This window comes from Oryctolagus cuniculus, chromosome 5 (assembly GCF_964237555.1).
Source record: "Oryctolagus cuniculus chromosome 5, mOryCun1.1, whole genome shotgun sequence".
Lineage (NCBI taxonomy): Eukaryota > Metazoa > Chordata > Mammalia > Lagomorpha > Leporidae > Oryctolagus > Oryctolagus cuniculus.
Genome location: NC_091436.1, coordinates 96432461 through 96452773, shown reverse-complemented (window position 1 = coordinate 96452773; position 20313 = coordinate 96432461). Strand labels below are relative to the sequence as shown.

Sequence of the window (20313 nt, the reverse complement as noted above, 5' to 3'; positions counted from 1 at the left end):
AAAACAAACTCCTTTGTTTTACCCTGCTTGCTAGATGGACCTTCTCCTGCTTATTCTCAGCATTATCTCTAAAACTCACATAAATCTTTGTTTACTCTTTTCCCTTCTCTTCTGCAAAGTCCTATGCACATTTCCTGGCCCATTACAGCTCCCTGAATGCCTTATTGGATGCCCCTCCTTCTCATTGACTTTTTTCTCCTCTGACCTAAGATAGCCATAGATATCTAGTTTATATGAAGTTCTTTAATTACTGTTTGTATTGCTTTCTTTTTTTTTTTTTTTTTTTTTTTTTTTTACAGGCAGAGTTAGACAGTGAGAGAGAGAGAGAGAGAGAGACAGAGAGAAAGGTCTTCCTTCCATTGGTTCACCCCCCAAATGGCCGCTATAGCCGGTGCGCTACGCTGATCTGAAGCCAGGAGCCAGGTGTTTCCTCCTGGTCTCCCATGAGGGTGCAGGGCCCAAGGTCTTGGGCCATCCTCCACTGCCTTCCCGGGCCACAGCAGAAAGACTAGAACCCAGGGTGCCGGCGCTGCAGGTGGAGGATTAGCCTAGTGAGCCATGGCGCCGGCCGTACTGTTTGTATTTCATTCATAAAGTCTTGGATTGTGGATGTCTGCAAGGTGTAAGGCTTGAATAAAGGCTAGAGATGGAAAGCACACTGTGGTTTGATGTGAATGTAATCTAGCCTTCCATAGCCATTCTCTGTACTTGAACAACCATGCTGAAGTCCTGGCATTACTGCAATTAAGAGTTCTCCAAAATGACATTTTAATCCTGCCTGCCCCTTGCCCCATTCTAGGCCTTTGAAACATCCCAGATACAGGTGACAACACATGGTTATTCTAAAGGTGGGATTGCATTTTGATAGCTTTTATAAGTGGATACCACACACTAGCATTCATTTCTCACAACACTGGAGGCCGAGAAGCCCAAGATCAAGGCGCTTGCAGTCCAGTTCCTTGTGACAGTACTCTTCCTGCTCTGCACAAAGCTGTTCTCCCTGTTGTGTCCCCACATGCTGCAGAGGGATCATCTCCCTTCTTACAAGGGCTCCACCCTCATGACCTAATTGCTTCCCAAATGTTTCACTTCCAAATACCATCACTCTGGAGCTTTAGGCTTCAAAATATGCATTTGGGGGGAATAAAACCATTCCACCCATAGCACCAGTGATGTATTTCCTATAATATTTTCCCCATGCAATGTTGTTTTTATTGTTCTTCCTTAGGTCTTAAAGTTTTTTTTTTCCTGAAAACTTTGTCAATTTCCCATATATAATAACTGAACGATCTGTTTTTAAATTAAGATTTCTGTTAAAATTGTCATAATGGCTTGATTTTGAAATGCATTTAAGGATTTATTCATGCAGAGTCATTCTCCTTATTATGGCTGTTTACCACTGAGGGATGATCCAGGGAACAGAGCTCAACAGGTTTATTCTAATTGTTTCAGTGCCACCAAGTGTGAAAAGAAACAGAACTGAGTCAGCTTCCAGATAGTCTGTGAGGGGGCTGCGGAGCTTCGTGGTGTGACACACACGAGAGCTGCCACGTGCTGTTTTTCTGGCACTGATAAATCTCTGGTATTTCTGCTGTCATTAGTAGGATACAAAGTCAACTCCAGCAGTGTGTGCACGGCCTTTCCAAGAAACGTGAAGAGAGAGAATGCAGATGCTAAATCCAAAGTGAAAAATATGACAGAGACAAAAAATTGAAATGGAAAAAACCAGATCAAAACCCACAGGATGGTTGGGATAGAATCTCTAGATCAGAATGTGTAGGAGGAGAAAGCAGCTTGACCGGTTCTATAGACTCAGAGTGATCATGGCCGTAGTTTACTACAGACAGCCATAAGAAGAAATCCTAAGTTGCTAGGTATCATTCTGTATGCCCATTCCATTTCTTGTAGTTACTGACTTTTAATTTTTTCTCTTCTTTGTACTGGGTAGGTCAGTGGAAGCACTGCTCATAATGAACACTTATCAGTCTTATTCTTTATGTAAATGTGAACCAGCAGAATTTGATGGAAGTGATGCAAGTGGCAATGTTAAGCATCTGAGAACGGGTGAACGCTGGCACCTCCTAGAATGTGCTCACCAGTTGCATGACCACAAAGAGGTAACAGGAAGGCAATACTTGGACATCTGAGAGACACAAGCAAAACCAATCCACAGGCTGCATACAGACACTGCAGACAAACATTACATCTCCCCATGAATAAGCCTGCCGCAGACATTGTTCATCAATCAGTCCAGTCGGTCTTGCTGAACTCAACAATGGCCTCACCATTCTTCATATTGTTTTTTGCCTCTTAAATACCTCTCACATCAATTCGCTTCTGTCCATCTCCCCTTCTATCGCTCAAACCTTAGATATCAACATTTCTAGGCTGGATTACTACTAAGACTCTTCTAATTGTTTGCTTGTACTTGCCTACCTGTTCTGATTCTCTGCCTTCCTCTGAACTGTTATACCATCTCCCTGCCTGAATCTGTTCTCTTCTCTCACCTCCTCCCCATCCTGGAGGTTAACTGTTTCTGTGACTATCCCTTATCAGTGTGCAGAGAAGATGTTTCTATGGGTAGACCCAACTTTATTGCAGTTTGAGGAGATAAAGGAGGCAGTCTCATGGCAGCTCCACCCAGCCAGCAACCCGAAGTTAGACACAGATGGCTCTGTCCTAACCCGCCAGTCATACCCTGTACCAGAAACTTCTCACTGGCCACTACTACCTTGTGTTTGCCAAAATCTGGGGTAGGGCAGAATTGTTCCATGATGGACAAAAGACTTTGTCCTTATCCAGAGAGCTTTTTGTTGTGCTCTTTTCCATGTTTAGGTGGGATGCCTTTTATCAAGAATGTTTTCTATTTAGGGTCCTCATTTATCATTAAGATATCTCCTTTCTATTCCCAGGTGGGCTGATGAAAATTTGAATTTCCCAAACTGAAGTTATAAAAGACAATACTAACTGACTTGACATTTAAGTTAAATCTAGAAGTACCAAATTTGAAAATTGGAAAGACTTTGCTCTACTTGTCATCTTTCCCTAGCCAGCGTGAAGATCATATCTAGGGATGGAGCGCAATCGCAAGTCTTTGGTGAATGGCCATTCTTCCCTTCTTTTCATTGACATTTGCCTCATGAACTTCTCAGAATGATTTTTATAAGCAGTATTGTCCTTGTGGGAGCACTTATTCTCTAGCAAGGAAGATAAGGTGAAAATACTGACCTCAGTTGCTTAAAGTTCAGCTGAACTTGTATTCTAAACCTTTTGAAGTATTACTATTATCCCTTCATCCTAAAGTGGAGCAATTTAAATAACATCTTTGCCAGGCCTTCCCAATTGAGATTCAGGATATGTAAATTTTTTGGCTAGGAGAGTGTCTTACTGCAAGCTTCTTTCATTTTATGCCTACATTTACATTAATCAGTGTGGTGGTTGTTATATCACATGAGATGGAGTTGATTAAAGTTCTTCAGCACTTTCATTTGACAAAAGTGTTTACCAAACAAGGAGTAGTGCCTTGCAAAGGAAGGCTATCTGTGGAGTTATGTAGGCCCATCCTCCAGGTGTTTGTTTGAGACCAGTTGTGCTGATTGACCCAAAAAAAGACAGCAGTGACGACAAGCTATGAGACTGTAATCACGTGCCAGACTTTGTGCTTAGGGCAGGAGGGTTTTTTTTTTTTTTCTTTAAAGGAACAAGAATGCATCCTTTTACTTGAGGAATTGAGTGTTGGAGGGATTCCAGACCTGCGCAGAGATAATTTCAACACTGGGTGGCAAGTGTTGATATAGGCATAGATGCTATGGATGAGGGAGCAGATGGTGATTATGAATCCGTTCCAGGGCACAGCTGGGGATGGCTTCACAGAGGATGTGGCATGTGAACAGAAACTTAAAGTGTGGGTTAGAGGTCATCAGGACAGAAGAGTAGAAGGGTGATATAGGCACGAGAAAAACTAACTTCTGTGAAGGCACAAAAACCTGACAGTGGATGAGGTATTTGGACAGTGGTGAGTGCTGACCAGAATTCATAGCAGAAAACTGTTGGCCATTGATTTGGCACTGAGCTTCTTCACAGACAGATTTAAAAGGGATATAGATAATTTTCATTATCAGCTCTGACTTTCATGCAGGTATTATACTACAAATTCATTCATTCTCTCCTTCAACTTGTATAACATATATTAATTTGCTGTCCAGTCTATGCCAAGCATCTGGCTAGACACTGGTAATACAGAAGTGAATAGAGACAGACCACTGTCTCTGATGTCAAGGAATGTGAGCATCTGGGTTCTATGTTGAATTCATTCAACTTAGCTCATTTCACCGACTTTTTTTTTTTTTTTTTAATGAGGTCGCAGGCTTAGGTGAGATTAAGTTGGAAATGTATGCTGATTTTAATATATTACCTATATAGGAAATAAATGTCAAAACAATGTCTAACAGTAGAATAGCTCTGCCTGAAGTTTGCTTCTTTACTTCAAATACTGCAATTGATGAAGAGATTTGGTTTGGAGCCTCTCTGTGGTACAACAGGTTAAGCCATTGCTTATGATGCCAGCATCTCATATCAGAGTGCCAATTTGAGTCCTAGCTGCTCTGCTTCTGATCCAGATTCCTGCTACTGTGCTTAGGAAGGCAGTTAAGGATGGCCCAAGTACTTGAGTCCCTGTCATCCATGTGGGAGACCAGGATGAAGTTTCTTGTACTTGGTTTCAGCAAGGCAGAGACCTGGCTTTTGTAGCCATTTAGGGAGTGAAACAGCAATTTGAAAATTTCTCTCCCTCTCTCTCCCCCACTCTCTGTGACTCTGCTTTTCCAATAAATAAATGAAAAATAAACAAATCTTAAAAAAATAGATTTGGCTCATAGTTTGAGTGGACTAACCTATGAGTGGAAAAAACTATAATTTGGAAGAGAACACTGAAGAGCTTCTCTCTTGCTCAGATAGATGATCATGGTAATGAGTGAAACCAGAAACGTACTGCCACCTACACACACTTAAACCAAACCAAAACACAAACTATTTCTGCCATAATAATCTGATGCTACTTTGGAATGAGTTGGATACAGGTTGTTGTGGAGGACAGAATGCCAGTTTCTCCTACATGTTTCCAATTCTCATTTGCATGAAATAAGAGTGACCTTAAGAGATAACTGGCTCTGCAAAAAAGGATGACTTGGGATCAACTTCTTTAAAAATATACCTAACAGAAAAACTTGCAATTCTAACATACCAATTCATTTAGTGCTGTAGAGGCTTATGTTGTAAGTACTTTGTCTTACAGAATTAACTACTAAATTAAACTACATATGTGGAACGACTTTTATGAGTCCTTTTTTGAGATTTTAATGGCTTAGTAGGCGTTTGGTGACACTGAACTTAAATTTTTTCCAGGCTAAAATTATCTTGATAATGCCATGGTGCGGAAGTTTGGAGCCTTAATTTTTATTTTACCTGTTCATGGGAGAGGTTCAGAATCATTTTATAAGGGAGAAAAGTCTTGGTCTTGTCTAGAGGACTCTTCCTTTTTTTTTTTTTTTTTTCCAGTATACATCTGGTGCCTTTTATCAGAAAGTTTCCTGAATTAGGGTCCTCACTTTTCATTAAGATATGTGATTTTTATCCCCAGCTGATATGATTATGAAAGCTTATGGATCTTCTCTTAATTGGCAACACAGAATATTTACACTCCAGGCCCATGTTAGCAACTATACCTCCACCTGTTCAATACTAATCAGACTGGCTGTGAGATATCCTTTTTTACTTACACTTACAGGGAACTTAAAGATAATGCAGCACATCCGGCCGGCGCTGCGGCTCACTAGGCTAATCCTCCGCCTAGCGGCGCCGGCACACCAGGTTCTAGTCCCGGTCGGGGCGCCGGATTCTGTCCCGGTTGCCCCTCTTCCAGGCCAGCTCTCTGCTGTGGCCAGGGAGTGCAGTGGAGGATGGCCCAGGTGCTTGGGCCCTGCACCCCATGGGAGACCAGGAAAAGCACCTGGCTCCTGGCTCCTGCCATCGGATCAGCGCGGTGCGCCGGCCGCAGCGCGCCAGCCGCGGCGGCCATTGGAGGGTGAACCAACGGCAAAGGAAGACCTTTCTCTCTGTCTCTCTCTCTCACTGTCCACTCTGCCTGTCAAAAAAAAAAAAAAAAATAGATAATGCAGCACATCCATTCTTCTAAATATTTTAGAATCAATCCCTGAATTAAGTTGTACGGTCAGAACCTTTCCTTTCTTTTTTTAGAGATTTATGTAATTTATCTGAAAGGCAGAGAAGGGGAGAGAGAGATCTTCCATCTGCTGGTTCATTCCCCAAATGGCCACAATGGTCAGAGCCAGGCCAATCTGCAGCCAGGAACCAGGAGCTTCCTCTGGGTCTGCCATGTGGTGCAGGGGATCAAGAACTTGGGCTGTCTTCTGCTGCTTTCTCAGGCACATCAGCAGAGAGCTGGACTGGAAGTGGAGCAGCTAGGACTCGAACCAGCACCCGTACGGGATGCTGGCACTGCAAAGCCATGACTTAAACTGCTACACCACAATGCCAGCCCCTAAGGACCTTGTCCTCCTCAGGGTGGCTGTGATGAACTGGGCTTTGGCATTCATCACTCATTTCCAATGAGAGCTTTCAAGGAAACACCTGACGCTTGTTTTACACAGTAGGGAGGTGGATATGGGCAGAACATGGTTCATTATGACCTAGACTGTCATCCTGATGAGGACCCAAAGGAGAAACTTTCTCTTAAGCAACTGTCAGGCTGTAAGCATGAATATCTAAATTATGTGATTGATTGTGTTTTCCTTCTTGCACAGTCTGCTAAGAAACTCGGAACCAAATTCATGGACCACTTAAAGCAAAAGTGTAGAACTTTATGATGCTCAACTTTAATATAAATTTCCCTAAAGAATCATCTGATTTTAAAAAAATATTGAAATTCACAGAACATAAAATTAAGCATTTCAAAAATAAATGATTCAATGGAATTTAGCACATCTACAACACGGTGCAACTACTACCTCTAACTAGTGCGAAAACATTTCTATTACACTGTAATCTTTGTTTTATTTTCTTTCATTTTCCCTTTCAGTTCTTGGATATGCAATCTTACTGTATTGTGTTCATTTCTGTGTATAACACTACAAATCTTTTAAAAAATGAGGTAGGATTTTAATAAACAAATTAAAAAATATCTAATAATAAGCCAAAGTTCAGAGATTGAGGAGAAGTAGTTGGTAATATAAGAATCAAGGAGTCATTGTATAGAAACCAAATAAGTGATGTTTCAGGAAGGGAGTGGTCAACAAGAGCCACACAGCAGAAATGTCAAGTACATGCGGGTGGGAGCGACGTTATAGGGGGGAAGCCATTGTAATCCATAAGCTGTACTTTGGAAATTTATATTCATTAAATAAAAGTTAAAAAAAACATTAAAATAAATTTGCTGGTTGATCAATGGGAATTCATTTGTGACTTCTGTTAAAGTCAAATGCTTAAAACATGTAATTAGAAGGGTAACCTTGTGGTGCTAGTTCTGTGACCAGCTGTGGTGTATGTTTGAAAAAATTGTTTTGCATCTCTAGCTTGGTTATCTTATGTGAAAATATGCACAGTAGCTTAACTAAATTATCTCTAAGATTTCGTTTCATTTTAGAGTTCTGTATTATACTCACAAATGGAAGAAATTTATAAATAAAATGAGATTAGTAAGGCAATTTCGCAAATACAAAAATATTTTCATTATATATATTCTCATTCTATCTGAAACACTGACTTTATAATAAGGTTCTTATGAGACCACAATTGCAACAATCCAGTGAGCATTTAATATTAATCATCTCACCAAGAGGTTTGTTTTCTTGTATCCAACTAGCTCTCAAAAGATCTGGAAGTCAAAATAATGGTTGATGTGGATAGTGGTTAACTATAAACGGCTGTGGATTCTTTGACACTTACCTAGTGATAAGGTCTATATTTTCTCCCTATGCATCTAGATGGCTCTTTGACTTCCTCGGTATTATTATATGAGGAAGTGATAATGATTCTGGGCCTTTAAGGGGTTAGAATACTGACTCTTTGAACTAGCTGCCATGCTGTTGGGAAACCAAAGCAGCTCTGTGGTGAAGCCTGTATCAAGAAAAGATGTGATTCTTAGCTAACAGCTTGGGGTGAGCTCCTGTTTGCCAGCCATGTGAGAGAAGCATCTTGGAAATGGATCTTCAATCCCAGTTGAGATATTCCAGCTGTCTTACATGGGACACAGCATGGCTGTCCTCACTGATCCCTGCCCAAATTTCAGATTTGCAGGACAACGAAGTGATTGTTATTTTAAGCCACTAGCTTTAGAAGTGGTATATTATGTAGTCATAGGCAATTATTTCATTAAATATTTCCTCATTGATAATCATGTAAACCAAATCCAATTTGAATAGGTGTTCTATTATGCTGTGTATATATTCCCTGAAAACTTTGTATTCTGCAAAATTGCATATTTATTGCTCATTAGTTTATGAGGAAAATAGCGTTGAGGCAGACTATCAAAACCTGTAGAACTTCATAAAGAGAGCCTTAACTAGAATCACAATAAGCCTATTAACAATAGCAACTATGACAAATCATGACATTTGCGCTTAGAGTCACAGTGCATCCTTATCAGCATTTTATCCTGGGAATTGTTCCCTTAAAGACATTTTTTATTTGTAGTTTCACAATAAAGATCTATATTGAAATGAATAGAGCTTCTTGGATCCAATATATCTTCTACTTCTCATACTTAAAAAAGGCTCTTCTTTGGGAGTTTTAGTATTATTCCCCCAAGGTCTCCATATATTGCTAAAGATATCCTTTCTACTGTGAGAAAGTTTGATCCCATTGCATAAAAAATTCACCTTCTTGGAAATTCAAAAGTGAGTCAAGGGGATTACAGTGTTTACTGGTGTTCTTTCTTATTTGCCAATTACATATGAGCTAATTTGTGCTAAAGAAGCACATGGAATAGAATAGACAGTGTCAACAGTCAGTGGGCATGCAGTATATAGGCCTACATACACTTATTGTAAGGGTCCATTCTTCTGCTGCCATAGCCCCTCGTCATACACTTGGGCTTTGTTTCCTGCCTTGTCCTAGTGGGCTCTTAGTTTTGAAGCCCAGAGGAGATTATTGTTCTGGGTGGGTAGCCATTGGTCCTGCTTTGGTTTCAGCTGCTTTCACTAGACCCATCAAGAAAGGCTTGTCAGTGCTCACCATGGGACTGTGACTACAGCTGAGGGAAGGACAATGGGGGGTGTCCTCTGCCTTAGAAGAGGGTGACTCAGTGAATAACTGCTTGGTTGGAAATGCTGTTGAGAATAAAGCTTGTTCTGGGCTGAGAATGACTTTAACACTGCTCTTTGAGGCAGTGTCATAGTTGGAATCCTCAAAGAGAACACTGTCATTTAGCTTTGACTTTGTGGGAAGAAACTCACCAGGTTGACCATGCCCTGTTCTGTCTGCTGTCTCAAGCCCGGGTCCACCAAGAGGAAGTTCTGGACTCAAAGTAGCATCCTGAAGAATGAAGTTAGAAAGACATGTTGAGAAGGGCTATGGAAAGGTTATACTCTGTATATTTTCCTCCTTAAATGCAGGTAAAGATTTTTGTAGTTGACTTAAATATACTATAGAGGAAGGTTCTGATATAGAAATATGTCCTGAAAATGTTACATGCATTGTTATGTTGTTAAAATATGGTCTATTGACTTGGCTAATTGAGTCTGTTGAATAGGGTTAATTAAGAACTGAAATACTTTGAATTGTGTCAATCATGTGTGAATTTATGAATTCTTTCATTTCAAGGGGGAATAAAGCATATTTAGCACTTGCATTGATGAACTCCTCAATGACAACTTCCGGTATAAACTAAATCAACATACCCTTAAATATAAATTTTATTATCTAAATTTTTTACTTCCTGGAACAATTAATTTTTACTTGTCAAGTTTCCATAAGTAAATACAAGGGTAAGACCACAAGACTTAAACAAATTCATAAAGTATGTTTGTATTTATTTCTCAAAGTTGAATAATACATTCTACTTTAATTACTTTTTTCAGGTCATGAAAGTGTATTTGTTTTATCAAAAACTGAGCACATTCTGACTAATTGAAACAAAGCCCTAACTAAATTGAAAGCAACTTTGAATATTAGGGTATTTGAAGTGCAAGTAGCATTATGTTTTATTAATACAGATATTGGAAGTGGGTTAACAAAGTACTGCTTCCAAAAAACGGCAAAGAATTATAATTAGCACCACAAAGAGAAATTTCCTCTGTTCAGTCCTTAAACTGATTTTTTTTTGGTGGGGGGATGGAATGTTTTCAGCTTTATTTCTCTTTAAAGAACAAAAGGACAACAAACTCACTCACCTTTGTGACATTAGCAAGGAGTGTAGGAAGCCCTGATTTGGTGTCAGGATCAAGGTCTGGTAGTGATCCAACTTGATCTGTGGGTGAAAAGTCACAAGATTTCAGTATTTTTTTTTGTTTTTCTTTTAGAGTTGAGACAATAAAACAGGGTTAAAAATAAGTCAGTTCTTAAGGAGCAGTATAACTAATTATTATGAAATTAGCTCACATAAATGAATGGTCATTAATCTGAATGATAGATGATGAAAGATAGATGCAAGGGTGCATTGTGTGTGTTTTAGTGATATGAATAGTTACTCTGGTGGATTTTTCAGGGTTTTAAATTTTATTTTACAGATCTATACTGGCCAATTGGTTAGGCTAGTAGGCATAAATATATGCTAAACTCACAAATATGACTGAACTAGCTTAGATGTTATAACCAAGGACCATTTGTGGTGTCCTACTTTCATCTTAAAGCAAGATTATTACAACATCCCAGAAATTCCAACAAACAGACAAATTCAGAGTATCAGATTGTCTCTGAGATGAGTCTGAAGTTGAACTTTTCTTGGCTAGAAGTTTCCTTACCCTTGATCTTGCCTGTCTCAACGGAACTTTGTCAAGTTTGAGTTAAGAGTTTGCCCATCTAAATCAGAGAAACAGAACTAGAAGACAATGACAGTTTAACGCTATGTTGTACTTAAGTGGTATTTCCATTCTCCATCTTTCCTGTCATCTATGGTGCCAACTAAAGAGTTCCAGGCTCTTAGGTGCCTCCCAGGCACTCTTGAGAATCCAAGTGTGCCTGATGCCCTGTTAACCTCTTTAGATCCATCTTTCTCTCTTCTCACTGCTACTTACTGCCTCAGGAAGTGACTTACATGTATTATACCAAAGCCTTCTTGCCCTGTCTTAGATCATTAGGCATCAAACCTAGAGGTAGAAATGAGGTCGTGCTGCTTTTAGCCCCAGGAAACTTCCCTATCCCTTTGGTACAGGCAAATCCTTTATCAAAATCTCCTCAAATTATTCTCATTTGAATATGCCATCTGTTTCCTGCTGGGACCTGCTGGATTTACTGGATGAGAGAATCTGTTTAGGATGTGCTAGGGGAATGGAACTATCCATGAGTTCTTCTCTCTGCCTGGATTCCATTGGCTGACCATGGTTGACCTGGACTAAACTGAAACCCAGTTCTGCTAGAGCTCTCTTTGGTATAAAGGGGTCACCAAATGTTCATCAAATACAAAGGAAAGAGTGAGGAAAGACAGAAATGGTAGGTACCATATCATTTACATACATGATGTCACTGTCTCAGTGATGATTGATTTTTATCAGGCCTAAGTTAAAATGACAATTTTCATGATACAGTCACAAATAGTCTCTGTGTTAGAATGATGATGTCACCTACTGACCATCAGTGAACTGAATTGTCCCCACATCCAAGGATTGGTCTTCCTCCAGGACCCTGCTGATCAACTTTTTAAGATCCGTTGCTGTGAGATACATTTCTGGTTGCTTGTCCTCTTCTATGGTTCCACGATGGTCTTCGCTTTCAATTTTGTTGGAATCAATAGACAGGAAGTCATTTGCAGGGCTTTTTGCTTCTGCGCTGTCTTTCTTAAAGATGGCCATGAGTTGTATCTGTGTGGAGCTTGAACTGTAGGCAGCAGAGCACACAGCCAACCCAAAGACATTGTTATGTGCCTTGTAATGAGAGTCACTCCATTGTTAGTAAGACTCAGGACAGCCTCAACCTCTTTCCCGATGGGCTTTTAAGGAATATCCCACTTTAAAACATTCATTTCATTCATTCAGAAATATGAAGAGAGAAAAAACATTTTACATATATTTTGGTTCTGAAATAGAAGCCAGCATTGGGGTTAAATCTAGCCTGAAGAAGGACCACTACCTGTGTCAAGTGATCACTGATTTTTACTTCAGGTCTTTCTGAAAAAGTATTGCCAAGTGTTCATTGAACTATGTGTTTGGTGGTCTTTTGAGTCATGCACTGTCAAACATGATAAAGGATGAATAGTTCTTTCTTCTGCAAAAAGCCTCTATTAGGAAGATCTATAAAATAGTAATGTGGGGCAAGCATTGTAGCAATAGCAGGTAAAACCAACCCTGGAATTCCATACGGACACTGGTTCGTATCCTTGCTGCTCTACTTCTGATCCAGCTTAGAGCTAATGGCCTGGGGAAAACATCAGAAGATGGCCCAAGTATTGAGGCCCCTTCCCTCCATATGGGAGACCTGGATGAAGCTCCTAGGTTTGACCTGGCTCAGCCTTGGCCATTGTGGCTTCCAGAAGAGTGAACAAACTGATAGAAGATATCTCTCTCTGTGTCTCTCCCTCTCTCTCTAATTCTGACTTTCAAATAAATCTTAAAAAAAAATAGTAATGTAGGACATAGCAGTGAGACAACTATATCTCTCTCTCTGTCTCTCCCTCTCTCTCTAATTCTGACTTTCAAATAAATCTTAAAAAAAAAAATAGTAATGTAGCCGGCGCCGCGGCTCACTAGGCTAATCCTCCGCCTAGCGGCGCCGGCACACCAGGTTCTAGTCCCGGTTGGGGCGCCGCATTCTGTCCCGGTTGCCCCTCTTCCAGGCCAGCCCTCTACTGTGGCCCGGGAGTGCATTGGAGGATGGCCCAGGTGCTTGGGCCCTGCACCCCATGGGAGACCAGGAAAAGCACCTGGCTCCTGGCTCCTGCCATCGGATCAGCACGGTGCGCCAGCCGCAGCGCGCCAGCTGCGGCGGCCATTGGAGGGTGAACCAATGGCAAAGGAAGACCTTTCTCTCTGTCTCTCTCTCTCACTGTCCACTCTGCCTGTCAAAAAAAAAAAAAAAAAAAAAAAAAAAAAAAAAAAAAAAAAAGAAAAAAAATAGTAATGTAGGACATAGCAGTGAGACAACAGGGTATACATAATATATAAATGTACACATGGTGCAAAGATTCAAAGTTCATAAGGCTGTTTCTTGTGTACTTTTTTCCTAAGAAGCATTTTTTAATTAAAAATTGTAAATGAAATAAGAGAAGCTAGGTGTGAGAAGAGGGGAAAAGAAGTGGTACAGATCAACTTTGTTAGTTATCCCATTTCTTAATTTCAAAGCTTTCTGGATGTAAAAATGAAACAGGATTCTTTATAGACCTGTCCTTAAGAACTAGGTTTTACCTTTTAGTTTGTACAATAAATCCACACAGATGAATGTAGAAGTGTTTTAAAAGGCCACAGGAACTGATAATGTGTATTCTTGGCAGTTCTTCAGACCACACAATCAGTCAGAGTCTACAGTTCATTATTTCACTAGTCAATTATAGGAGCCAAAGCTCGATTCTTATTACTGAGCTCTACAAGATATAGTGTATCCTTTCCCTGATTCAAACTGACCTTGGCACCAAGGAGCAAATGAGTTTCTCTGCTTTATTCCATACTTAGGTTGGTCCCCTGAACATGGATACATTCAGACAGACAACTTGCCATCACAAATAACATTTAAGCAATAATGAAAGCATGATTGCAAGGCAGGTATGTTTTCATGTTTTTTCTGGTTAAATCTTGAGCTTTGTAGAATCCTTTTTAATGGCTCAAGTCAATATTTTCCTACTTATCTCACATGGTGATTTTGGTTTGAGAGGTGTTATTTATTTTCGCTACTGAGTCACTGATCAATTATTCCCATTTAAATAAGAAACCACTAAGGTCATTAGTTTTTCATAAACATTCCGTATAAAAACTATTTGTACAATATTAGCAAGTACATTTTAGGGGAAATAGTCTATATTCTATACAAAAATAATATTTGAATTTACCCATCTCCTTCTTTCTTTGGTCTTCATTTCATCACATGTAAACATGGAAAGGAGAAAGAATTTTATGACATTTATTGAGACAGGCAATGAATTATTTCATAGACCAAAAGAAGCCTCCCCTCCCTTCCATTGTCTTCCAAGTTTTCAAAGAACTTTGAAGGAAACATAAACTGGCATCAGAATTTAGATGGAAATTTTGAGAGCCATCTGACTCTAAGGAAGTAAACATCATTATATGATGCATCTGATTAAAATTTGAGCCGTAGCACAAAGATTATATGTACTTTGGTCTTTTTCTTAAACTCTTTGATTTCCTCAAATGCCTTGTAAAGAGTGCGAATATATCCTACACATTTACATTTGGATGGTGTTGGTGCCAGGAAGTTTTTAAAAAGTATTTTGTAAACAGATTTCTCATCTCCGGAATGGCATTAAATGATTAGTTTCTTCCTGAAGGTAATTTATCTGAGGCTAACCCCTGGAACTCACGTTTTGTTGACTGATTACTTTTTGAATTGCTTTAATCAGTAAGCTTTGAGGAATTGGTTCAATTCACCATGGGGCTGCATGTGACAGGAAACAACCACCTGTTTACTGAGTAGGTGGGCTGCGCCAGGTAGTTTTCATGCATTCTCATTTAATCTTTTCAACAACATGATCTCCATATCACAGGTAAAGGAACATGCACACAGAGAGAAGGAGCTAGAAACTGTTAGAGTCAGGGTTCAAACTCTGTCTTGTCTGCTTTCAAGCCTGGACTCATTTTCCCTGCCACCATTTGTTTGTGCCTGAAAAAGGACAATTGGTTCCCCAACTAACAAATACATTTTGGATCTTTCTGAGCATATCCTTGTATATTAGACTTAGTTTGGAAGCTATACACAGTTTTCTACCTTTATATTTTTAATGATAGGTGCTACCAAATACATTCTACATATATATTGAGATTAGTGTTGTTACTCCTTCTGCCTGGACTATGAATTCATCTAACTTTTGTTCTCTGATGTAACATGAGTGACATGGACATGCTACAGACATGCTAAACTTTGCTTCTGTGGAGGCCAGTGAAAATCTGTGACTATCTAACCAGTAGGACTTCATTTTGCCCCAAACAGACATTCATCCAGGGCTTGTGTATTGCTTGTTTTTAGCAAAATTTTGTAATTCATTAATAGGTGAAGAGATACTGGGCTTCCTAGGCCAAGCCCCTGTTAATTTAATCCTGTCCTTTGCAACAAAATGGATTCAACTGGGAACCATTATACTTAGTGAAATAAGCCAGTTCCCAAAAGACAAATGCCATATGTTTTCCCTGATCTGTGGTCACTAATAGAGTACCTAAAAGGTAATGTATTGGTGTTAAATGGACATTTTGAGATTAGTTGATCATTTATAGCCCTTGTCTCTATTGTTGAAGAACAGTGTTTTTTTCCCCCTTCATACTATTTGTTGAACTCTTTTCTTACTGTATTATGAGTATAAAGTATACTGAAAATAGATCTTTGTAAAAATTAATAGTGGGAATAGGAGAGGGAGGAGAAAGAAGCGTTGGAGCATCAGCAGGAAGGCGTGTAGGGTGGGAAGTATCACCATGTTCCTAAATCTGTATATATGGAAGACATGAAATTTGTGTACTTTAAATAAGATTAAGAAAACTACTTCATTGTGTTATCATTGTCAGAAATAAGCTAGACATATTTAAAGTAGTATTCGATTCAATAGTTCAACTACACACCTGTGAAACCACTACCACAATAAAGATAGAACATTTATCACTCCCACGATTTACTCATGGCTCCTTTATCATCCTTCCCTTCCAAAACCCTTCTCTGACTCCTCTCCAAGCAACTATGAATCTGCTTTCTGTCACTATAGATTAGCTGCATTTTCTAGAATTTAGTAAAAGTGGAATCATAATGCATTTTTAGTTAATTTACGATGCACCATGTTGTATATTTTAGTAGTGCGTGCCTTTGTTGAGAGATAATCTGTAGTATGAATATGCTTCAGTTGCTTGTCTCTTGCCTGTGGTTGGGCATTTGGGTTGTTTCCAGTTCTTGGTTATTATGCATAAAACCGCTATGACCATTTGTGCACAAGCCTTTGAAGGATGATGTTCTCTAACTAGATGAATGATTGTTCATAGTTTCCCATAGTTGCTGTAGGAGATAAAGTGATATTTTAAAGTGGAAATTTTACTGTTGACCCTTGTAACTGTGTTAATTGTAGATGTTCTAATACTTCCTTGTTGTATTAAGAGAAATAAATGAGGTCACTGATAGAAAAAACTTGTTAAATTGTGAATCAGTCTTGATACGCATGAGCCAAAGGAAAGACAGTGCCAACAGAATCAGTGATTTTGCTTTTCTTTCGGGATCTGGTTCCACAAGGAAGCACATTTACTCTTAAATAAATTTACAATATTCTCTGTGTATTACTAATGGTTAAAAGTTGCTGTGATCATAAACATATTGTTTATTGTTTTTAGGGGATAAAATACTTTCTTGTAGATGGAGACTTTGTGACATAATGACAGTTACTGAGAGAATGTGATCAAACTTTATAGGCATCCTTGGCAGGAATAAGAATAAATCCTTTCAGAGATAAACACTTGGGAAAGATTCAGCTTCAAAGGCTATATGTTTACATTTTTACCTTGGAAAATTTCATCACCTAACATTTTGGTTTTCTGCTGAAATATATTTTTCTATTAGCATTTCCTTTATTGAAGGGAGCTATTCCCATCATTTCCTTCAGTTTTAAATTAAAATTTTTTTCTTTAACTACAGTGGTTTGTCCATAGGACCCTGCCATTTATGTGGAATATTTTCTTATCAACTTTAATTTTTCTCTAATCCATCTGATTTCACATGGAAGCCTGCAGAGCAGCATCTTGAAATAAAGAAAAATGACTCTGCTTTGGTAAATATTAAGGGTTTCATCTTTTATAATTTATGCTTTTCAATATTTCCTTCCTCTGGAGTTATACAAATCAGTGGTGCCTGATAGTTTTGGAAGAAATAAATGGGTTGAGCTCCCCTAGAGATTGTTCTTTATAAGCTTGTGGAACTTTTATGAGCTTCGCACACCGTCTTCCTTTAAGATGATAGAGAATGAGGGCACCAGAATAACTCTGGTGGGGCTTGCTCCCCCTGAGTTACAGATCCCTTCTAGGGTGTGGGATCTCATTCTGCTCAGTCCAGAGCTGATACTTACCTTGTGACACATTTAAAAATAAAATATTATGACCTTACCTACAAATGTTTTGAACAATGAGGACTTAAAAAAGACAGAAATTCTTGCCAACAATTGTGAGCCCACATTAGAGTGATGGGATGCTAGTGGATATAGGCCTGCTGTGTCAAAGCTGTGGGAACATGATTAGACCCTGTAGTGTGGCATTATTTTATGATTTATTTAAAATTTCAATTTAATAATTTCTGAGTATAATTCATTGCTATTGTTCAGATATCAAAGTGATATAAAAGTTTTATTTTGGGAAGTCTTTTGTCCATATTTATAGCTGCTCACCCCATTCTTTCAATTCCCCAACTTCTACAGGAACTGCTTCTTATTAGGTTCATCTGTCCCCCTTGGGTACAGGCTTTGTTTAAGTGGTGATGATATTTAGTATTTGATAGAAAACTAGGCAATCAAGACACTAAGGCAATTAGTTGTGCCTTTTTTTTAAATCTGTCTCTACTGAGGTATTTTCCTATGATATTCATTAGCTGCAATGCCAAGGACATCAGATGAATTCTCTGTAGACAGCAGTATTTCTGACTCCTGGAAGGAGGGAGGAATATAGCTCCTGTGTTGCCTCTTAAAAATCACCTAGAGTCATGTCCTAATTAGACAGTTCCTTTATTTGAAATCTATTCAGATTTCAGGACTTGGCAGAGCCAGACAACTGAGGGAAAAGGGACCTTATAATCCTTATGACACTGCTTTTAAAAAGGATAGAGAGAAAGTAATTCAAAAATTAAGAGTCTGATTCTCCTACTTACCTAAATCCTAACACATGGATTTCTTTGAATCCTGGAAGTTTCTTAAATACTTTTTGCATCTGTAGAAAGAAAGAAATTTATGAAACACTATGGTTCTGCTGGGTCACATCTTATGTAACTGAAAAAGCCTAAACACTTTTGATGAATTAGGGGAAAAATGAAAATGGAAAATTGAAAAAAGAATGAAGCCAAACTTTTTTTCTTAGTTATTTTTTGAAACTATTGTACCCTGCTATTTATTCACAAGTGGTAATTGGTAGTTCTGACCTGATTTAGTGGCTACCTTACATGAAATATGAAATAACTGTAAGTGGTATTTGGAAGACATTTTTTGGCTATAGAATTTTCACTCATACACAGTGTAACATATCTTCTGACTATATAATTATAGTTAACTATAATATTTTAACTATATTTTTCTGCATTGAATTATATGATTTAGATAATATATAATATTAAGAGGATAATTAAATTCTGGCATAGCAACACAAAATTGTGGAGACAGATTTTTATTTGATAGATTAGATTTGCTCTTAGATTCATGTGGACATGACAATATATTTTCTTAGTTCATTTGACTTTGTTCATGAGCCCAGCTATCAGAATATATTACAACTGCCATATTCAACCACTCTCCAACCCAACATAGCCTGACTTCTGCCCTGGGTCCCCAAGAGGGAAAGTTCTCTCCAGAACATTTTCTCCTTGCTCTCTCCAAATCCAGGGCATTTTTCTATTCCTTTTCTATAGCATTCCTGCTCTTTCCATCTCCCTGACCACTCAGTATTCTTTGCTTTTAATCCTGTTTCTGCCTTCCCTCTTTAAACATATGGAGCCTGCATGTTTCTATTCTGAGCATCCTCTCTCACTCATTCTTCCATTGATTCCCTAAGGTTGATGGTTGCTTCTGAGTGGGTCCTGGGGACATTGTCACGCAGATCAGTACTGCCCCAACCAGCCTTCCAGTAGGAAGGCCAGGAGACAGGAGAGATGGGAAGGGATAGTTGTTTAGGTAGTAAAGTTCAGGAGGGAGGACGGGGTGAAAGATGAGGCTGAACAGGTGAGCAAGGATGCGGTCTTGTCTCCCTTTCCTCTGTTCTTGTTGGGGTGATCTAATTTTCTCCCACGGTTTCCACGATAGCTCTGAAATCTCCAAATGAATATCCTAACATTTCCCAGCAACTAAGTCAATGCAAACCAAAGTCACTCTTCCCAAATCTGCCTATTTTCTAGCCTCTCCCTTAGCGTATGAGCACCCACTATCTTCCATTGCAGGAAGCCTGGCATCCTTAAGCTTGGCTTTTCTCTAAGACTCACATGCAGCCAACAACTCTTGTTGCTGTGGGTCCCATAATGTCTTATTTCTGCCACATTCTCCTTATTCCCATGGCTGGCATTCTCTTCCTTTCCCTCCTCCTGTATTCTGAAAGGGGTTTCGAAGTGTGTGGGAATGGGGGAAAGGGTGAGAAATGGTTTTTAAAGTGTGTTGTTGGGGAGGAGGCGAAGGTAGAAGGCATTTGTTTGACTACAGCTTTTTATGAGTTAATCATTCTGTATCTGTTGTCCTTCACTCAAACTACTTTGATGGGCTATGCTGCATATTAAACAAGGCCCAATTATTTAGGAAGACCTTCTAGATCCTCCTGAATCTTTACCCTCTACCCCCACTCCAAGTACTTTTCCATTCACACTTCCTGCCATCACTATCCCCTTGGCCAATGTTGCGTCCTTTAGTAACACTGAACTGACTCTTGTCTTTCCCTACATGCAATATACATGTCTACTTCTCCAGGCCCCTATGAATTATCTTCCCTTAGCCAAGATGCAATATTCTCCACTTTCTGCTCGCTGACTTCTCCTGCCCATTCCTGTTTTCAGAGCCAGCTAGAATATCTTCTGTATTGAGAAAGAATTTGTAGACCCCTATACTAAAATCTCTCAAATTAGGCTCAATCATTTCTTCTCTTTACTATTGTAGAACTTATTACAGTATTCTCCACACAAGTGTTTGGGGTGGATGCCAGTATACTTCATTAGCTTCAGGGATCAAGTCTTGCGTATTCATCTTTATCTACCTCATTCCCAGGATCTAGCAGC

At 39.1% G+C, this 20313-nt stretch overlaps 1 protein-coding gene and 1 long non-coding RNA gene across 6 annotated transcripts in view; one reads left to right on the top strand and one right to left on the bottom strand.

The window, feature by feature from the left end:
- The window catches only part of IMPG1 (interphotoreceptor matrix proteoglycan 1), a 135783-nt gene that overhangs the window by 59899 nt on the left and 55571 nt on the right, over positions 1-20313 (bottom strand). For all 5 annotated transcript variants that reach the window (XM_070073862.1, XM_070073863.1, XM_070073860.1 and 2 more), the window contains 5 exons: positions 18217-18275; positions 14210-14230; positions 11804-12048; positions 10407-10483; positions 9471-9549 (listed from right to left, as the gene is read on the bottom strand). In XM_070073862.1, coding sequence (XP_069929963.1) covers positions 9471-9549; positions 10407-10483; positions 11804-12048; positions 14210-14230; positions 18217-18275 — 481 coding nt within the window. The remainder of the gene's footprint in view (positions 1-9470; positions 9550-10406; positions 10484-11803; positions 12049-14209; positions 14231-18216; positions 18276-20313) is intronic.
- Positions 1-20313, top strand: part of LOC138849645 (uncharacterized) — a 91284-nt gene that overhangs the window by 37769 nt on the left and 33202 nt on the right. The gene's annotated exons all lie outside the window — the stretch shown is intronic.